General features: G+C 43.4%; 1 protein-coding gene across 4 annotated transcripts in view; it reads right to left on the bottom strand.

Annotated features, from left to right (window-relative positions):
- Positions 1-221: 221 nt before the first annotated feature.
- Positions 222-15635, bottom strand: part of LOC129858222 (inositol polyphosphate 5-phosphatase OCRL-like) — a 29841-nt gene continuing 14427 nt past the window's right edge. The window contains exons 11-24 of one of the 4 annotated variants that reach the window (XM_055927270.1): positions 15512-15628; positions 14987-15168; positions 14513-14624; positions 14094-14203; positions 12967-13102; positions 12600-12710; positions 12023-12188; positions 11145-11380; positions 9812-9835; positions 5815-5934; positions 5346-5472; positions 4523-4650; positions 4183-4294; positions 222-3772 (exon numbers count right to left, since the gene is read on the bottom strand). In XM_055927270.1, the coding sequence (XP_055783245.1) occupies positions 3648-3772; positions 4183-4294; positions 4523-4650; positions 5346-5472; positions 5815-5934; positions 9812-9835; positions 11145-11380; positions 12023-12188; positions 12600-12710; positions 12967-13102; positions 14094-14203; positions 14513-14624; positions 14987-15168; positions 15512-15628 (1806 nt within the window). In that variant the 3' untranslated portion in view covers positions 222-3647. The remainder of the gene's footprint in view (positions 3773-4182; positions 4295-4522; positions 4651-5345; positions 5473-5814; positions 5935-9811; positions 9836-11144; positions 11381-12022; positions 12189-12599; positions 12711-12966; positions 13103-14093; positions 14204-14512; positions 14625-14986; positions 15169-15511; positions 15629-15635) is intronic. The other 3 variants (XM_055927272.1, XM_055927271.1, XM_055927273.1) reach the window with 3 other exon arrangements.

Here is a 15635-nt window from a genome sequence, read left to right as displayed (position 1 = left end):
TTTCATCCAGGCGATGGATCTCTCCCAGCCCGCTGACTGGTCTAACTACAGGGGTTAGCGTCAGCAGCTGGACATTTGATATGGAGCAAGCAATAAGTCAGCCATAGTATGTCACTTCTTTTTTTTATTTCATGTTTTACAGGATAGAAAGGATTCCCAAAGGGCTGTTGAGTGTTTCACCTGTGAACAACTGGGTACACCAATAAAGAGGTAAGATAAAGTGTTTTTTTCATACATTATTTTATTTCAGTTAAATAAATAAAAAATACCAAAAACAGCTGTGCACATGTAGCATTATTACTAAACAGACCATTACAAAAGCCACAGTATGAATGGGAGCAGAGCAGGAAAAGACATCACATGAAAACACAGACAGACAACAGATGAAGGGACAGCTAGGACAACATGAGTGTGGGCTGATCTCCCAATTTGAATATTAAATTCTGACAATATCTCTGCAGCTGGGGTTGACCTTGTCTCTGATGTAAAAGCTTTGTGTTGTGAATGAGATGACAATCTCAGATTCACTGTTCCTCCTCGGTTAGAGTCCGAGACAACAGGTAGTACCAATCCATCCAGGGCCAATCACGGTTTGGCAAAGCTAAGCGCTTAAGTCTATGACAACTCTGAAGAACGCTACAAGCGCATCTGGCCCATTTTAGAATGTACTGTACGGATGATTGCAGTCAGGAAGTTACACAAGACTTGGGCCTACTCCACTCAAAATCCTCTCTGGGTGAGAGCTGACAGAGACAACCAAACTGTTAAGTGCTTTGATTAACAGCCTGTCATTGTGTTAGCTACGAGATTATGCAATATTAAAACGTTGAATGCCTTTTCTGTAGTAGCCTGGACCTGTAGTAGCCTGGACCTGTAGTAGCCTGGACCTGTAGTAGCCTGGACCTATAGTAGCCTGGACCTATAGTAGCCTGGACCTATAGTAGCCTGGACCTATAGTAGCCTGGACCTATAGTAGCCTGGACCTATAGTAGCCTGGACCTATAGTAGCCTGGACCTATAGTAGCCTGGACCTGTAGTGTGTTTGGTGTTGGCAAATCTTCAATGCTGTCACACCTTACATGTGGCATGACAACCATAGAGGGGTTTGCTACAGCACATAAAGTATATGAAACCAGGCTCATCCTTACAGTACATGTCTGTTGACTAAGTAACAGGCTTTTCTGGCTAGATTAGTTGACTGGAGACATAAGAACGGGAACCGTTTCCAGTGGAAACAAGTGTCATAGACCAACCGTGCCACACAACAGGCCAGCCAGGAGCTGTTTTGACACCTTACTACTAACATTACTAGACGACAGTGTGGAAAACAAAGGGAAGAAACACTGTAGAAATGTCACAGCATTAGAGTTCCTCGTTTCACAACCATAACACGTTCCACGACAGCATTAGGGGAAAAAACTGTTTTGTCTCAGCGGGGAGTAATGAACATCTAAATCCTGTTCAACCTGCACTGTAAAAAATGCTTTGCCACTGAAAAAAGTATTAGCGTGCGTCCGAAATGGCACCCTTTTCCCTATATAGCGCACTACTTTTGACCAGCGCTCTCTGGTCAAAAGTAGTGCATTATATAGGGTATAGGGTGCTACTTTAGATGAAACTCAGACAGTAAAACAGGGCATTATATTGTCTGAATCAACTGTGACAAAAAAGGCCGTTGCCTGAGCACACAGGCCCAATACAATGAGGCTCTAACCAGTATGAAGGCAGACAGCGAGGCAGACAACGAGGCTGAAGCGAGGAAAGAAAATATAAACAAGCATGAGGAAAAGTTAAACGATGGTACCTGCATGACCAACAAACAATACATACATATTGAACACACAGTTTGCACCACCATATTAAGAGGTGACAGCAGAGTGAAAAGAAACACAAGAGGTCAATGCGGACAGGAGAGGGACTGTTTGCAACAGTTAAGACATCGATGCCGTAGTGGGTTTGTCTTTGTTATGTTCTGTAGCACACTGTAGGGAGGGGTTTTCCCAGACTCAGATTAAAAGCCTACTCATTTTAGTCATGTAGCAGACACTCTTATCCAGAGCGACTTACAATTAGTGCATTCATCTTAAGATAGCTGGGTGAGACAACCACATTGAACCACTCTTGAACTAAGAAAAAGCATGCTCAATCGAGAATGTTACTCTCCAATAAGATGAATCTGGGTCTGAGAAACTGGCCCGTAGAATAGCATATACTGTACAAGCAGGAGGGATGACTGATCACTCTACTGTGAAGTTAGTCTGACTTGGGTTCAGAGTTGTAATGTACTTGAATGGAGAAATCAGCCTAACTCACGATAACACTCAAGATTAAGTTACACACAATCCCCAACACACCTTCACTGATTTTGAACAGCACGTGTTTCAGTATGCCAGAAGCAAAAGGTAGGCTTGAACAACCATGGGCGGTCAAACAATATCCAAAATCTGGTCTCTTAAAACAAGTATGAAGTTGAAATAAACTCTAAAAGATCGTACAAAGTTATGTAAGGAAAAAATATAAATCATAAATAACATTTGTTTAAACCACAGCCCACTGACAGTTCTAACACATCTCCCAATATGTCTCCCAGATCCCAGAAAGGACTGCTCCGGATTGTCATCATTATCTTGTAGAAGAACGTCAAACTTCCTTGGTCGGTATTTCGGACAAGCAAGGATTCATTTAGTCTCTCTGTGTTCACCAGAAGTCTCTTGCGTCCAATATCACTACGTACCCATGGGTTGAATCGTTCACTCTGAGAGGAGTATCCACCAGGTAGAATGCGATCCAAATCTTCTGCACGACCCTCTATGTGTATCTTTAGTGTAACGTACTAACGGATCATCATTATCTTAGTATCTGTGGGTTCATACATATATATTGTACTTCCATTCAGAGTTCACATTCAAATCAGGTAAGGGAGTCGTTTTGGCACGGAACAGTCCTCACTGGGGGTCGAATGGGGCACGGAACAGTCCTCACTGGGGGTTGAATGGGGCACGGAACAGTCCTAGGTGGGGGTTGAATGGGGCACGGTACAGTCCTCACTGGGGGTTGAATGGGGCACGGAACAGTCCTCGGTGGGGGTTGAATGGGGCACGGAACAGTCCTAGGTGGGGGTTGAATGGGGCACGGAACAGTCCTCAGTGGGGGTTGAATGGGGCACGGAACAGTCCTCAGTGGGGGTTGAATGGGGCACGGTACAGTCCTAGGTGGGGGTTGAATGGGGCACGGAACAGTCCTCAGTGGGGGTTGAATGGGGCACGGAACAGTCCTCAGTGGGGGTTGAATGGGGCATGGGGGAGGGGTTGCCTGGGGAGTGGGGCGTCAGTTAGTTGACTGTTCACTGTCACTCCAAGCTGCCAACACCTAAACTCCTGGTCCTGCAGCCACACAATGAGCAGAGGTGAAAACTATGGGATTTGGTTAATGTTGATGGTTGTGAGTGACTGAAGTACAGCACTACAAAGGCTGGGGGCTGGGGCATTGATAAGAGTATGATATGGGTCCCATATAATTGCACTGTTTGTTCTCCCACAACACAATCCACCATGGTCCCTTACACACATACATACACCTTGTGTCCACCAAAACCCCATTCCTCAGTCTGTCATCAAAAGGTCCAGGCTGTCTGATTCCCTGACCCCTCACTCCTCGTCCCCTCCCATGAGGAAGCCCAGAATGAAGTCGATGGCTCTCTGTCGGTCCTGCGCTGTCTGTCGGCCCACCATGTTGGGCGGGGGCCGGATGAGCAAGCTGGCAAAGAGGGTAGCTGGCATGGGGCACAGTGGAGGAGGCAGAGGAAGATGTCAGAAAGAGGCATTTCTAAAGCAACATGGGTTTAGAGCCGTTTCATTTCAATTCAGTCAGGATTCACTGAATTGAAACTCCAGTTAAATGTTTTATCAACATTACTGAAAAAAAATAATAATAATCAATTCTAGACTTGGGAATTTCATTTCCTGAATTTATTGAATTGAAGTAGTATTGACTCTAAATCTGGGTTGTGTTCAGTATGGAAGATACGTTTTGAATTGGAGAGAAGCAGGGACATACTACTATATCTGAACATGTCCAATAAGAACACATATATTTGCATTCCGTGGCATAACGCTTTGCTACAGTGTACCCTACTGAAAAAGCACATGTAGGTTATAGAAAATGTGGCAATGGGGAACTGACCTATGAGGTTGGCAGTGAGGTTGTTGTTGTGGGCATATTTCAGCAGCTCCTTGAGGAAGGCCATCAGGTAGCGGAAGACGTTGCGGTGAGCCCGGGGCAGCTGGGAGATCAACTGACAAAACAGCCCAGAGAAAAGACAGATGAGAACTACAACCAGCCCCTGTAGAGCCGAGAGGACAAACTATGTCTTATGTTTTACAATGATTATACATATTAACTTTATTGATTCAACAGAAGTCAATGACTCCTACTCATATCCATTTCCAGATTCATATAAATTTACTTTTGTGGAAATATTTCATGTTAGGCCACCCTAAAATCATAATTCAGTTCACTACACCTGTTTGCAGAGGCGGCTGTCATGGGAGCAGTCCAAGCTGCGCTGGTAGAGCTCGTAACAGACCACTGGCTCAGGCAAAGCTTCCAGAAATATCAACAGGGCCTCGGCCACCGAGTGGTTACAACCAGCTGACACACACAGTCAGGGAACAGTCAGAAACAGTCGGGCAGACAAAGTTGGGGGGACACAGATTTGTGGCCGAGGGTGGGTGTACAGTGTTTGAACTTGACTACATTGCTGTCATACTGTGCAGAATCCCTGATCTACAAATCCCCTTGAATCCTAAACAGCTACTCATTACGTGATGAAGATTAGCAATCAGTTCAAAGTGATCCCCTCAAACAAGCTGGTTGTGTGTGTGTTGGTGCATGAGCATACGTATGGACAAGAAGATTGCACACCGTACACCCCAACTAACACAGATATCATACTTCCTCCACACTGCTAATCTATGTGCCTTGGCACCAGTCTGTGTATAGCAGCCGCTTTATCGCAGTGACCCAACTAACTGTGTGGCATCTCAGTCACAGTGTCCTGTTACAGGGCTGGGCTTACTAGCGGATCAGGGCCAGGGGGGTTGGAATGACTGGGGTCATATGAGTAAGGATTACGGATGGAGTTAGGAATGACTGGGGTCATATGAGTAAGGATTACAGATGGAGTCAGGAATGACTGGGGACATACGAGTAAGGATACGGATGGAGTCAGGAATGACTGGGGACATATGAGTAAGAATTACAGATGGAGTCAGGAATGACTGGGGACATATGAGTGAGGATACGGATGGAGTCAGGAATGACTGGGGACATATGAGTGAGGATACGGATGGAGTCAGGAATGACTGGGGACATATGAGTGAGGATACGGATGGAGTCAGGAATGCTGGTGTCCAGGCAGTCGATGACACTCTGCAGCTCCTCCTGCAGGCCTGGTGTCTGGAACAGGTCCTCCTGGAAGAACGGCAAGGAGTTTACAGGAGAATGTCGTTTTGAAATTACGTTGAAATAAGGGTAGGGTAGAATACCATTTACAGGTCTAGAATAGTGCCTAGAAGAGTTAGCCTGGAATACACTTCTTCAAACAGAAGTGACAATAGTGAAATGGAGTGGTATTCTGTTAGGATTCCTTGTTAACCAAGGTTACCCCTCTAAGGAATATCTCATTCTGAAATTCATCCAAATTTATTGCAACAGCATTTCAGAATCTTCCTAATTGGGATTAAAAACATACTCTGATGCCGTACGACCCAGAAATAAAAGTGCTTTGAACGTTTCCTTTAACTATCCTCTCACCTGCTGGCAGGACATAGTAAAGAGGTGGTTCACCAGCAGCCACACCTCCTTGGGAATCTTTAAGGGCTTGTCCTCCGTGCCAGCACTGTCCACCATCAGGAAGCTCATCCTGGACTTCTCCTGAAGTAATACACAACCATAACATGTTAGAAACACAAGATACTATACTGAGAGAACCATCACAACATACTATACTGAGAGAACCATCACAACATGTTAGAAACATAAGATACTATACTCAGAGAACCATCACAACATACTATACTGAGAGAACCATCACAACATGTTAGAAACATAAGATACTATACTCAGAGAACCATCACAACATACTATACTGAGAGAACCATCACAACATGTTAGAAACACAAGATACTATACTGAGAGAACCATCACAACATGTTAGAAACATAAGATACTATATTGAGAGAACCATCACAACATGTTAGAAACACAAGATACTATATTGAGAGAACCATCACAACATGTTAGAAACACAAGATACTATACTGAGAGAACCATCACAACATGTTAGAAACACAAGATACTATACTGAGAGAACCATCACAACATGTTAGAAACACAAGATACTATACTGAGAGAACCATCACAACATGTTAGAAACACAAGATACTATACTGAGAGAACCATCACAACATGTTAGAAACATAAGATACTATACTGAGAGAACCATCACAACATGTTAGAAACACAAGATACTATACTGAGAGAACCATCACAACATGTTAGAAACACAAGATACTATACTGAGAGAACCATCACAACATGTTAGAAACATAAGATACTATACTGAGAGAACCATCACAACATGTTAGAAACACAAGATACTATACTGAGAGAACCATCACAACATGTTAGAAACACAAGATACTATACTGAGAGAACCATCACAACATGTTAGAAACACAAGATACTATACTGAGAGAACCATCACAACATGTTAGAAACACAAGATACTATACTGAGAGAACCATCACAACATGTTAGAAACATAAGATACTATACTGAGAGAACCATCACAACATGTTAGAAACATAAGATACTATACTGAGAGAACCATCACAACATGTTAGAAACACAAGATACTATACTGAGAGAACCATCACAACATGTTAGAAACACAAGATACTATACTGAGAGAACCATCACAACATGTTAGAAACACAAGATACTATACTGAGAGAACCATCACAACATGTTAGAAACATAAGATACTATACCACAGTATACTGAAGAAATGATGTGTCAGAGCACAGGCCTGATTCTGACACATAATCTCTATGGTTAGTAACATGACTGGAACCAGCTTCACCCAACTTTACCCGGTCGATTCATAAACTTACGAGCTGCTTAATTCCTAAGGAGGATTTGATTCATCCTGTGCCATCACCTTCAATACGATTTAAAGGTATCGCATTGATCAGAACGTTGATAACATTCCTAAAATGATTACATAATATGGCACATTGCGTGTCATTTCAGGTATAGGGAACATATTCGAGCGGATTATCTCGAGGGTTGGATGTCGAGTCGTCTTGGAGGACAGTCATTTAACTGGGAGTGGATCACTTTGTTTTGTATCTAGCTGAGAACAAGCGAGAGTGGGTCCAAAAATAACCTCTGGCAGTGGGGGTCACACATACGGATACACAAACTCACAGGACTGGAGTGGGACACCATGATAGCCTGCAGAGCCAATTACAATATCAAGAGCTAGGCCGAAGTTATTGTAAGTTAGAGAGCCTCTCAAAGTGCTACTGTTGTTCCTTAAGGGTATTTGAGTGCAGCTTCTAAGAAAGATGTAGCCTAGACTATGGTTAGGTAACCAGAAATAAAGGCTTTTACAGAACTCTATTACATCAGGCCCTGGATGTTGATTTGGGAGGTCTTAGTTTGTGGCCCTGCCATGAAAACTACATACAGTAAGGTGAACACTGCAAGTAGCAGAGTAAAAACTCTGGAGAGCTACCCTCCTGTAGGTTAACTCCAACCCTGTTCCTGGAGAGCTACCCTCCTGTAGGTTTTAACTCTAACCCTGTTCCTGGAGACCTACCCTCTTGTAGGTTTTAACTCCAACCCTGTTCCTGGAGAGCTACCCTCCTGTACGTTTTAACTCCAACCCTGTTCCTGGAGAGCCACCCTCATGTATGTTTTAACTCCAACCCTGTTCCTGGAGAGCTACCCTCCTGTAGGTTTTAGCTCCAACCTTGTTCCTGGAGAGCTACCCTACTGTAGGTTTTAACTCTAACCCTGTTCCTAGAGAGCTACCCTCCTGTAGGTTTTAACTCCAACCCTGTTCCTGGAGAGCTACCCTCCTGTAGGTTTTAACTCTAACCTTGTTCCTGGAGAGCCACCCTCCTGTATGTTTTAACTCCAACCCTGTTCCTGGAGAGCTACCCTCCTGTAGGTTTTAGCTCCAACCTTGTTCCTGGAAAGTCACCCTCCTGTAGGTTTTAACTCCAACCCTGTTCCTGGAGAGCTACCCTCCTTTAGGTTTTAGCTCCAACCTTGTTCCTGGAGAGCTACCCTCCTGTAGTTTTTAACTCCAACCCTGTTCCTGAAGAGCTACCCTCCTGTAGGTTTTAACTCTAACCCTGTTCCTGGAGAGCTACCCTCCTGTAGGTTTTAACTACAACCCTGTTCCTGGAAAGCTACCCTCCTGTAGTTTTTAACTCCAACCCTGTTCCTGAAGAGCTACCCTCCTGTAGGTTTTAACTCTAACCCTGTTCCTGGAGAGCCACCCTCCTGTAGGTTAACTACAACCCTGTTCCTGGAGAGCTACCCTCCTGTAGGTTTTAACTACAACCCTGTTCCTGGAAAGCTACCCTCCTGTAGTTTTTAACTCCAACTCTGTTCCTGAAGAGCCAGGGGTCTCTTTCCAACCAAGATGCATGAAATGAGGAGAGAGGAGATTCAGCAATACTTGGAGGACAATGGAATTAAATAAAAAAGCATATTTATTGCTATGCACTCAAGCACATTTAATGACAGTCTTATAGGGATATCAGATTGAGGACTAGTACAGCTACTACTACTGTAACAGGGACAGACAGGACACCACTGGGTCTAGAGACCTGTACTATAATTACTACTACTGTAACAGGGACAGACAGGACACCACTGGGTCTAGAGACCTGTACTATAATTACTACTACTGTAACAGGGACAGACAGGAGACCACTGGGTCTAGAGACCTGTACTATAACTACTACTACTGTAACAGGGACAGACAGGACACCACTGGGTCTAGAGACCTGTACTATAATTACTACTACTGTAACAGGGACAAACAGGACACCACTGGGTCTAGAGACCTGTACTATAACTACTACTACTGTAACAGGGACAGACAGGACAGAACTGGGTCTAGAGACCTGTACTATAACTACTACTACTGTAACAGGGACAGACAGGACACCACTGGGTCTAGAGACCTGTACTATAATTACTACTACTGTAACAGGGACAAACAGGAGACCACTGGGTCTAGAGACCTGTACTATAACTACTACTACTGTAACAGGGACAGACAGGACACCACTGGGTCTAGAGACCTGTACTATAACTACTACTACTGTAACAGGGACAGACAGGACACCATTAGGTCTAGAGACCTGTACTATAATTACTACTACTGTAACAGGGACAGACAGGACACCACTGGGTCTAGAGACCTGCAGTGACTGAAGCCCTTAGTTTATTTTTGGATCCCAAAACAGCATGTAAAAATGGACCATTGTTTTGTCTGAACCAATGTGCTTCCCTAATCCAGAACACGAGGTCCTGTATATATTTGGTCAATTTCAGCTGTTTTTATGTCAAATCAGAAAAGCAACATTACTTGACTAGAACCTCGGTTGCCTATATCGCTGAGCAACAGCAGGGCATCAGACTAGCCTCACAGTGGAGAGTGGGACACCATAGAAATAGAACGACTAACTATTCTATTTCTATGGTGGACACACCATGTAGAATGTACCTTTTCCATGTAGCTGTCCTCTCCCTTTGCCCCCAGCAGCCCCCAGCACAGCAGTGAAGTTGGAAAGGAATGATCAAGGCAATGAGAGGCAATGAGGGAAGAGACAGAAAGAAGAGAGAACAGAGGAGATACTGTAGACAGGAGATAATGCATAACCACCAAGGAGTCAGGAAGATAACGATAGGCTGTGTTAAAGGTGCAATCTATAGGTCATTTCTGATTTCAAAAAAGTATTGTCCCGGGCTGCCAAGACTGGGAGAGGGTCTTTATGCGAGTGTATTACACACTGATTGTAGGTGTGTTTTTGTTTCAGCATTGATTTCTTGAGCATATCAGGGGGTCAAAAAGTTACAGATTGAACCTTTAAAATTGAATTTTCCACCCAAATGTACCCGTGCAGAGTCAAACAGAATGACATTAGAATAGTGACAGTGGAAGCAAGAGATCATTTGAAATGGATCATATAAACATAGAATACTAATCTAACTAAGGGCAAGGTGGATATAGATAGCCCATGTAAAATAACAATATGGAAAAATGCCTGCACAGACTTTTTGTATTATAAAGTAGACCCGAGTATATGACTAGCCTAGACTTAGTCAATATCCCAATGTTTCAGGAAAACCCTTCTGACATTTGTACACACTAATTGCCACTTCCTTATTCCCTTGGGGATTCTAAACACAACCACAGGTCGAGACATTCTCTCTGCATCAATGGACAAATATCTAGACCAAATCTATGTACTCTTCAACACCAGTCTGAGGCCTGCTGCAGTGCCAGCTGCTTTTCATTTCTTACCTATTTAGAGGGTTTAGGGTTAGGGAAGCCACGTTTAGCAGACTCTCATGCCAAAAGTGGCATGGAGAAACACAACTATCTGCCATTGTGGCCTTCAATGACTAAAGAAGTATGTAAAAAAATTTACCTTGTATTGACTGTTCAACTAATCCTGCATGAACACGAAATGTATTGACTGTTCAACTAATCCTGCATGAACACTAAATGTATTGACTGTTCAACTAATCCTGCATGAACACTAAATGTATTGACTGGTCAACTAATCCTGCATGAACACTAAATGTATTGACTGTTTAACTAATCCTGCATGAACACTAAATGTATTGACTGTTCAACTAATCCTGCATGAACACTAAATGTATTGACTGGTCAACTAATCCTGCATGAACACTAAATGTATTGACTGTTCAACTAATCCTGCAATGAACACTATTTAAATGGCCCTTCAATATATATATATCACTCCTATCCTACCTTGAACGTATGCCTTCCTGGTTGCTACAGCAACTTCACATTAGCTAGTTCCACTCACCAGGTCGATGAGCTTGGTGATGGGGACCTCCCGGATGGGCTTCTTTATGTGGCACAGGGTCTCCAGCGAGGTACCGAAGCAGCTGGGCAGGTAGTTGCCTGAGATGGTGATGAAATAGTCCTTGCCTCGGTCCAGGTGCAGCACCAGGATGTCCTCGATGGCGTCCTCTCCCAAGTTGAGCAGCGTCACCGAGTCCTTGCTCACGTACACATCCAGGAAGATCTCTAAAGTTTCGTCTGGTGGGGAGAGACCGAGAAGGGAAGTGTTCATTAGGGTACGCCATTGACAACAATTTGTAATAAAAGTAGACATGAGCGTTTCTTATTGAACAAATCCAGGTAGGATTTGTTTCAGTCTGTTTTCTTGGGTTTTGGTGCCTCAACAACACAGCCCTGGTGGTATGATAAAATATGAAGGACACCATTGAGAACAGTACATACATAGCTACAATGGGTTACAACAGAGTAGAGATGCTATACAAATGCATTTTTCAGTCCAGTTGTGAAACAATCCCTAGTCCCTAGGAACCTTATATAAATCTTAAAAGGAATGTATTTGATAGGTAGGCCTGTAAACAATATGGTAGCAGCTCCATGCCCCCTCTGACAGGCTTGGTAGGACTTCAAGCATATTACTGTATACCTAAAAAGAAAAACATTCAGATTCTCTACAAGTGTTTAAAGAGTAGGGGCTAGCGGTTGTTTCTGGACCGGGCCTTCCTTTTCCCTCTTCCAGGAGATTATTCAACTGAATGATCAGTGAATCTTTAGATCCTCAGATCAGTGAAATCCCACCAAGGAAGGAGCAAAGGATACACTGTGAGAGTATCCCAGCACGCAGAGCGTGTGACTGCCTGGCTGAAAGTGAAGGGGACTTACTGGGCTCTAGGAAGCCTTCGCTGGGCTCAGCGCGGAGCCAGTTCTTGCAGTACTGCAAGTCGTTGAGCTTGGGGATGAAGACAAAGTGGCAGGCGACCTGCCCGTCGTTAGAGATCACAAAACTCTCCCGCTGCAGCTGGCGGAACTTGACGTCCTTAAAGGTGAACTATGGGAGGCGAGGGAGAGATGGAGAGGAGGGGAGAGAAAGAGAGGTTGAGAGGAGGACAGACTCACAGACATTGTTATAGTAAGCCAGAGTGAAAGAATGTTTGTTTGATCTATGCAGTAGATTGTTTGAAATGCAAATAGATCCCCATACCATTCTACACCTGCAAAGTAACTCAAGCATCTTGGCAGACTTGTCCATTTTCTTAGGCTATCATTTTCCATCAGGATTTTAAATCACAAGTCCCTGAATCAATACTTGCTGTCTTGGTATCAACATGACTATGTACCTTACTTAATGACAATCACTGACAAAACAGACTTATTGATCTGACACAAAATATCAGGGGGGAGGAAATGCTGGACAGGAAATCAATAAGATGAGAATCATGTCTCTGTTCTGTCGACTCACCTCTCTGTGGGTCAGTGCCAGAGACGGGAGGAATTCGTTCTCCATCCTGTCCATCATGCGCACGATCTCCTCAAAGACTTTCTTGTGGCGCGCCTCGTTCACCACCTTCACCTGTGACACACACAAATAGAATTTCTCGATCCAACAACGATTCATTCAATATAGCATAAAGCACGCTACTCAAGAATAAACTTGTATTTTATGATCCTCAATGAGCAGTATAGTATGTTAAAGGTATGTGTATTTTACTAAATTGACTCCTTGTGAATTGTGAATGTCAGGTCTCCCTTGACTGTCTCGACCTCAATCAGTCAGATGTGATTTCCAGATGCTGACAGGCAGTGTAGTGTGTTTACATGATCCTCACCCCGACACTGAAGAGGGAGCTGACAGGCTTGTGGTCGCTGGTCTTCAGTTCCATGTGACTCCTGTAGTGGAGCTGCTTCACATTATTGCCCCTCCACAGGATCCGATCGCACCACGCTGGGACACGACACTTCCCACTGCAGGAGAACCCCAGAGAAAAAGACAGGGGGTAGAGACACGGGGTCAGCTGTTCATTCGGCACCAAATGAAAGATAGCAGATTGAAACAGTGATTGACAACGTGGACTAGTCCAATAAGGCAGTGGTTCCCAAACTGTGGGGCACGCCGCCACTAGGGGTCGGCAGGGGGGCAAGGAGGCCAGTAATAGTAGAATGCACGAGGTGCAATTTCGAAATTGGGTAGTGCATCATCAATTCATCTTGTCATGTCAGTCATTGCATACCATACAGAGCTTTTTATAACTTGGCAGAAATGTCTAGAACAACAAGAAGGTTTTTTAGCCCATAGATATTGTAATTTTTTTGTCACTCAAATATCACATGAATACACATTAGACATGCCAACATTTATAGAATTGCAAGAAAATGTGCTTTAAAACTGCAGTGTTCTTTGCACCATGACAAAATGTATAGAATTGCAGGAAGTAAGCTTTAAAGCTGCTAAATCCTCTCCACCAATAAGAGGGGTTGAACAGTCTGTATAATGAACAGTGCTTGTGCTGAAGGAGTGAAAACATTTGGGAACCCTTGCAATAAGGAACAGTTATTTTATTTTCCGTTACAAATGTTCAGTTAAATGCCACACAACCCAGTGTTTCCCTAAATACCCTAGATTTCCAGGTAAGTCACATACTCCCCCAAAGAAACTTCCTGGGTCTTTTCAAGTTATTTAGGCAGTGGGGAACAAAGCTGCTTAGGGGGCCCGACCCACCTCGTCAATATTGGAGAGAATGGTTGGAAATGTGACTTTTTCAGGTTTGATCTTACCAGGTATGTTAACATGAATAATCAAGGTGCTATGGCATATGAGGATTAGCCTACACAGGGTATATCCTTTGCACTCAGTTGGGTGGGGGGGTAATAGCAGACACATCAAACTACAAAACTCTATGGGTGTTCTCGAAGTATGTGATTGGTGGGAAAGGAATCAGGATCAGTGGTATTGTACCTAGAGTCCCAGCGGTCCGTCTTGGCGTCATACTTGTACGTGGGCATGAAATTGATCTCTCCCTCCATGAAGTCTGTGAAAGCTCGCTTGTTCTGTCTCTGGATATTTAGCTTCGCACAGAGGCAGGAGGGGAAATATACCAACAACACATTATTCAGAGACAGACAGAGGAACTCCAGTATTTATAACCCTTTAAACAACCAGAGAAAAGAGGAAATGAGGAGGACACAGAAGTCCTAACTCCACTGTACAAATCCAGCTTTGTTATATTCAATGTCTTTCTTTTTGTTGTTGTGCAGAACTTTAAAATGCCAACATGACTTCAAGCAGTATTAGTTCATTCGTATTTTAATATAAAAAAAAATGTAAAAAACATTGACAACAGACTAGATAACAGATGTGTGTGTGTGTATTCTCACCTGGTCATACTCCTGCAGTTTCCTCAGTTGGTTTTGGGAGATGAGCTGTTTGACCTCAGCTGCATCATACACAAACAACCGGTAGTTCAGATCTCCTACCCAGATCACTACACTGGACCACAGAATAGATGAAGAGTTATATATTGTAACACAACAGCATGTAACAGTCTTACAGTAATACCATACGTTTACACATTACACTGTATGAAAAAAAACTGTGACATGGTTACACTATTTTACAGTTAAATTATATGTTGAAATGCCGAACTATTACCTGAGAATGTCTCTCTCTGGGATTTAATTACATTAGCACCAAAGAATTCCATCTATAATAGTAATGACTACTGTAAGCCCCTTGATCCTGAAATACATAGTATTACTGAGAATACATGGCTAATGCACTAAGTGGTATGCTAGTGTAGACATTGGAACAAGGCCTTTGACTCGACAGTATGGGTCTTGGAGGGGACTGACTCGTGTTTGACGATATTGAGGGGAGGGTGGTCTAGCATGTGGAAGCTCATGCGGGCACAGATGTCTTTGTAGTCCTGGTTCCTCCTCTCAAAGTCCTCGACGTGGGCCGCCAGGTGGGAGTTGACAAAGCAGAAACTGGTGTTGTGGAACACAAAGCGCACCGCCACACCTCCCTTGTTGCCCTGGAAGGAGAAAAGAAAACATTGTATGTTGACTGACTGATTGATTTGTTTGTTTAGTAAAGCATCTTGCAACAGATGCTCAGCCCGTATGGGTTTAAAGGACACGTGTTATATGAAAAACTATAACTTTTAGAGTATATGAGCATAATAATACAATACTTTGCAGTAGCAGTATATTATTGTGGTATTCAAATATTTCATTCACATTATGTCGATGTTCTGTGTACCAAATGTACCTATAAATGTCAAAGTTATAAAGTTATGATGTTATTAAGTCGTAAAGTTAATGGGAGCAAAAGGCAAACACAAGCACTTCCTCTTAGTTGACTTGACTCGTTCGTACCATTTTTCCCATGATACCAGTTCCCACGTGCTCCGCCGCAACCTCTTTAATGTGATTCTTGTGCACCTTGTTGACAAACACCACCAGCATCATGCCCACTAGTCGGATGGTACGCACCTGGGGA

The sequence above is a fragment of the Salvelinus fontinalis genome, chromosome 6, assembly GCF_029448725.1.
Source record: "Salvelinus fontinalis isolate EN_2023a chromosome 6, ASM2944872v1, whole genome shotgun sequence".
In the NCBI taxonomy this organism is placed as follows: Eukaryota; Metazoa; Chordata; class Actinopteri; order Salmoniformes; family Salmonidae; genus Salvelinus; species Salvelinus fontinalis.
This window is presented reverse-complemented; position numbering and strand designations above follow the sequence as displayed.